Raw genomic sequence first — 5,766 nt, 5'->3', positions numbered from 1 at the left:
CCCCCCTTGATGGATCATTGGCCGAGTTACCAACAGTTGATATGGATGGGAGGACTGACAGTTGGCTACAATCCGCAGCTTGGATAATCCTCTTTTGGGCATCTTCTTCCCTCCCTTTCCCCATGGCACGATAAGAGTTTCATCATCTCAAAGATGGGAAAGAGACATTGCAACAATTCTGTGTCGGTTGCATCTGAAATCATGGAGATATCCGTCACGTGATTGCGCAATATAAGTTGTTTTTGTTTCGTTGTATTTTGGATATTTTTGCAGCTTGCTTGAGTTTTTTGTTTCTTCATATATTTCCAGAAACACTGCAGTATCTGTTTGTGCTCTCCCACAGGCCCTAACGTAGGCCTGTTTGGCCTCTTTAAGGGACACAAGGGAGGTACCTGAAACTTTTATATTTAATTCAGAGAAACAAACGAGAAGCGAAGCCACCGTGACGTTCCTTCATAGTGTTGTGGTGGCATGGCAGCAGAGCACGGCGAGCTGCTGGCTGAGATGGCCACGGTCGGGCGTTTGGGTGCCACCGAACGCCTGAAGCACGCCCAGAAGCGGCGCACTCAGCAGCTGAAGGGATGGGCGCAGATGGAGAAGGATTCAACGCGAGGGTCAAGGGCCAAAGCGGACAAGAAGAAGGCGCGCACCACAAAAGTTACTTTCCCCAAGTCCATCACACTGCTGGATGCAACTGCACGCAATGACCTGGAGGAGGGTAGGTAGAACCACACGCACACACTCTCACCGATACCAGACTATTCTATCCTCGACCATTCTGCCCAGACCAATCAAAATCCTGTAAACTACCAGACCTCTGCATTTGGCTCGTTTGTGTTGTGTTGCTGTTGGCCTTTCCTGATATGAAGCACATGTCAGCCAATGGCATGGTGCTCCATAAACAACGTGGAATGCACGCCGTGTCATTTCTTGTATCTGTTGAGGACAGAGAGATGTGTGCAAAGTGTTCTAACGTTGATGTGGAAAGCACTCTGCCCAGGTGGTTAGTTATAATGGTCTGTCTGTCTTCTTCTCCTTCTAGTGAGGGAGCTTCTTAACAGTGGTGTCAGCCCAGATCTGGTCAACGAGGATGGACTGACAGCCCTACATCAGGTACAGACACACACACACACACACACACACACCTAGGACAAGATCCCTCACTGGCCTCCCACTCGCACACACTGCCTTCACTAGAACGCACGACTATGCCAGTGATATGTTGACAAGGGAATAAATATGTTACTCGTGTGCCCCACCTAATTATTCCTTTATAGTCGTCTAGCACCGCACTGTTTTCTGTAAACACACCTGTGCCAGCATTTAAGTGCCTGCCTGTTAAGCATACGCAGGTACCCACTCCCACAGCAGCTCACACACACACACACACACACACACTCACAGCCTTGCAATAGATGGGATGAGGTTACCTACACAGTTTTACACCAACACTATGTGACCTTAGCGAGGCAGGTCACCCTTTGAGCAGCGTGTGTGTTGATGTTGTGTGCGGTCACAGCTCTGTGCTCACTAAGTACGATTTGCCTTTATTTTGTCTGAACATATCTTAAGTCGGTTGACATGAACACACTGATTCGTTCCCACTACTTTAGTTCCACGGGCCGGCGTTCTGATGAGTGGGGGCCAGCGTGCTTCAGGGTTACATTCCTTTCCTGAACATTTACAGTCTGATTTAGAAGAAACCATCGTAACAACATTCCTGTGTTTCGTTTGCCGGGACCTTGAAACGCACAAATATAAAGTGACACGGACATTTTTACAGTTCCGATGGGCACTTTCTCTCCCTTCTGGTTTTGCTCTCTGTGTCGTTCATGGCTCTTTATGAATTAACTGCTATGAATTCATGAGAGGGGTGTTTGTGAGCACAGAGAACTCTTTTTAAGAGCAGTTGACTCTGCTCTTCCCCTTGGAAAACTTGGTGTTTACCCAGCAGAGGGCTGGGCCATGCATGCAAATTCTTATATTACTCAAACCAGTGTACTAGCTGCCATAAATAAATATGCATGGATTAATCCATTTCTCTTAAGTTTTCTGTCGTTGTCTGTGCCTGTTTTGTGCGGTCTGTGCTTCCCTTTGCATTCACACGTGTCCACATTTTCATACATTTCTACATCTTCCCTCTCTTCCCAGTGCTGCATAGATGATTTTGTGGAGATGGTGCAGTGCCTGCTGGATGCTGGTGGCTGTGTGAATGCCTGCGACAGTGAGCTGTGGACACCGCTGCACGCTGCCGCCACCTGTGGACACACTGGATTGGTGCAGCTCCTGATTCAGGCGTGAGTTTTTCCCATGAATTCACACATCCTTCATACCTGAGAACGTTTTTCCTGCTTTCATGACATAAAAACAAAATCCTAGAAATCAATGAGCTGAGTTATAAATGTTTCTTTGTAAAATGTAAATTCTGCTTGAATGCAGAATGGATATTTTTTTTTCTGGACCAAACCCGACTGAGGGCTTTCTTAGCGAGAGACTACTTTACATAAACAATGCAAATATGGCTGCAGCCTGACTCACTAAACACTTTGCAAGTTTATGAATATTCCTGAGTGGCTGAGTACATCAAGGTGTGTCACAGTTTGGCACTCTCATTGAATTGTCTTTGCATATGGGTTTATGCGTGTGTGTGTGTGTGTGTGTGTGTGTGTGTGTGTGCATGCTTCTAGTGGGGCCGACCTGCTGGCTGTCAATGCGGATGGCAACATGCCCTACGATCTCTGTGAAGACGAGGCCACCCTTGAGCTGCTGGAGATGGTTATGGCTGAACAGGGTCAGTAAGATGAGTCCCATCCAGCCTCTTATTTATTGATTGTTTATTTAGCAGTGATAATGCATATCACATATATTGTAACAGATATAGCTTGAAGCTCATTTTTCACCTGTAGTCTCCGGGCGAAGGCCACAAGTGCTGCGCAGGTTACAGAGATAAAAGATCAGTTGTTAGGCTTTCTAAAAAGCAGGTGCAATAAAACACCAATTGAAAAACTAAGAAATGAAACAAACTCTGCAATAGAAACAACAGAAGAGCAATCCCAAAGCACACTATCAGCAATCCCAATACCACCAACAGTTCATCAGTACAGTTGGATTGTACATAAATTGGTGTACTTTCTTTAAAAGCATTTATTTTCTGACAAGCTTAACACATCTCTACTTGAAATCAGGTGCCAAATACTGACCAGTCCCAAACCAAAATGAAAACAAATGTCTGTTACTGTCTGTGTGCTACGACTGCAGGTTTCATTGGTTCTATCCCTGTTTGTGTGTGTGTGTGTGTGTGTGTAGGGATAACTCAGGATCGTATAGATGAATGTCGAGGGGCTAAAGAGACTACCATGCTGGCTGACATTCAGGCTCTGGTTGAGAGCGGAGCAGACCTGAACGCACAGGATGCTAATGGAGCAACACTGGTGAGACGGAGAGACATCTACTGAATACATGAAGAGAATTTAAATAATTATAAATTAGGATGTGACAAGCCAGGGATTTTAACCATATTTTTAACCAACCAAAGTCATAGAGTTCTGCCAATAATTAAAGGGCTGGTCAAAGTCTGGAAATCGGAACAGGGAAAACACAAAAGTTTAGAAATTGCTTCCATTCATCTAAGCTGTGTGCTTAGCGTCCTAGAAGTCTGAACTGTCCCTCCTTAAAGTTTATCAATCAATATTGAAGTAGAGTTAGTGTTATTAGTCGGCACCGGAGTGCTGCTTGTAGTTTCTTAATGACTTGGAATGTCTCCAAAGAAGGTCTAAATCAGGAGTATAAAAGTTCACATTTGAGTATAAAATGCAGCAGTATCTCTTCTCTGTAAAACTCATATCCAGTTTGCTCGCTTTTTCTGCCTGCATTTGAACCTTGTCTTTTACATGACGTGTATTTCTGCCGAAGGAAACTAGACTTTAATTTAAACCCTGAAATGTTAAACTGCCTCCCGCGAGGTTAACTCTTAAATGACCAATGTTGACCGTCTGTCCCAGCTCCACATAGCGTCTGCTAACGGCTATGTGTCTGTGGCAGAGCTGTTGCTCGAGCGCAGAGCTCTGGTGGAGGCGAAGGACTCCGATGGCTGGACGCCGCTACATGCCGCCTCCTGTTGGGGACAAGTAGGTGCTGCATACAAACCAAAAGACAAGACTCTTCCACTTTTTTTCAAATGACTCATTAATAGCGTTGTTTTTTTATTTGTTCCACAGATCCAAATGGTGGAACTGTTGGTGGCCCATGGAGCCAGTTTAGACACAAAGTCTGTCCTGGAGGAGACGCCTCTGGGTAAGACCAGAAAGACTTTTTGTCCTGTATTGCCTCATAGCTGTAAATCATGTAAATGACAGTACCTTTGACCTTTTAATGATGTAATGCTAATCCACTCTTTAAAGTGTAGCCTGTGCTAAAATAGGAACTAATTATCATAACTCATTTCCTAAATGTCTCTCACGGTGTCTAACCTTTTCCTTCGACCGACTTTTCAGACGTGTGTATGGATGAAGAGGTCAGATCCAAACTGATGGACCTGAAGCACAAACATGATGCCATCGTGAAGAGCCAGGACCGGCAGAAGAGCACGCTGCAAAGACGAGCCTCGAGTACTGGCAGCAGAGGGTGAGAGGGGACATTAGGCCAGAGAGCCCAAGGATGAAAATGAATCTAAGTTAGAGCAGTTTAGCTTTACTGCCCCCCCCCCCCCCTCTCTCGTTTGTCTATACAGTAAGGTGGTCCGTCGTGGCAGTGTTAACGAGCGCTCCAGTCTGTACCGCCGGGAGCACCACAAAGAGGCCATGGTGTGGCAGGAGCGCGGCCGGCAGCCAGAGCCACAGGACGACGATGAGGACAGACAAACGGACAACGAGCTGCACCAGCATGTGACCATGGTGAGTCCAGGGTGTGAAAATGGGACAAAAATAAATTCCAAAGAGTTGAAGCTGATTACACTTATATGTATTCTTTGATGTTCTCTTGTGTTTCAGGTTGCTGGCAGTGGAGCTACATCACATTTAGAGGAACTCGAGGCTGCAGACAGGAAAATTGTGTCCAGTGTCGGTAATGGAGGGACCTCTGTTTCTCTGGCCTCCTCTGTACCCGGAGAGCTGAGGAGTGGTGGTCTCATGGACCGTAGCGCCTCGTACCAGCTCAGCCCTGCATCTGGAGCTGGCTTGGGGTCTACAGTGGGAGAGGGGGCGGACAGTATGACTCGGGAGAAATCGCACCATACACTGGCTGAGCTGAAACGCCAGCGGGCAGCCGCCAAGCTCAATAAGTACCCGGCACCTCCCCCACCGCTGCCTCCTTCCTTAGAGGAGGAGCCTTCTGGAGCGGCGGCCGAGGTGGCAAACGCTCAATCCCAGCCAGAGCACCACACGACCCCCAGCGCAGAGGAGGAAGCCTCCCCGAGCCAGGTGTACTTCACCCCAGCCAGCGGAGACCCTCCTCTGCTGAAACTCAGAGCCCCCGAGGAGGACCAGTCCAACAATAAGGAGCCTTGCTGTGGACTCATGTAGACAGTCTAACACACACACACACTTTGCCTACAGAGTAGAGAAGCTCGGCATTTTACACTCCAAAGTGGCAAAAACCTTTCCTGCTTGAAATAAATCATTGAAGACTGCAAGTTAAGGCCACATGCCAATGAGGGTTTGATCTACACTGCATTTCAGTGAGCTGGAGAGGAATCTTTACGCTTATTTGTCATTTACTTTTTTCGATACAATACACATGTTACACTGAAGGTCCTAGCGTTCCCTGTCG

At 46.9% G+C, this 5,766-nt stretch overlaps 1 protein-coding gene across 1 annotated transcript; it reads left to right on the top strand.

Moving 5' to 3' along the window:
• Window positions 1–471: 471 nt before the first annotated feature.
• Window positions 472–5,519, top strand: ppp1r16a (protein phosphatase 1, regulatory subunit 16A; the record flags this gene model as incomplete). Its single annotated transcript, XM_079291657.1, has 10 exons — window positions 472–718; window positions 1,043–1,113; window positions 2,152–2,297; window positions 2,688–2,791; window positions 3,307–3,431; window positions 4,002–4,127; window positions 4,218–4,293; window positions 4,494–4,623; window positions 4,730–4,892; window positions 4,989–5,519. The coding sequence occupies 10 exons, from the start codon at window positions 472–474 to the stop codon at window positions 5,517–5,519; spliced, it is 1,719 nt and encodes a 572-aa protein (XP_079147783.1).
• Window positions 5,520–5,766: the final 247 nt, after the last annotated feature.

This window comes from Melanostigma gelatinosum (genome assembly GCF_949748355.1).
Source record: "Melanostigma gelatinosum genome assembly, chromosome: 20".
Taxonomy (NCBI): domain Eukaryota; kingdom Metazoa; phylum Chordata; class Actinopteri; order Perciformes; family Zoarcidae; genus Melanostigma; species Melanostigma gelatinosum.
This window is presented reverse-complemented; position numbering and strand designations above follow the sequence as displayed.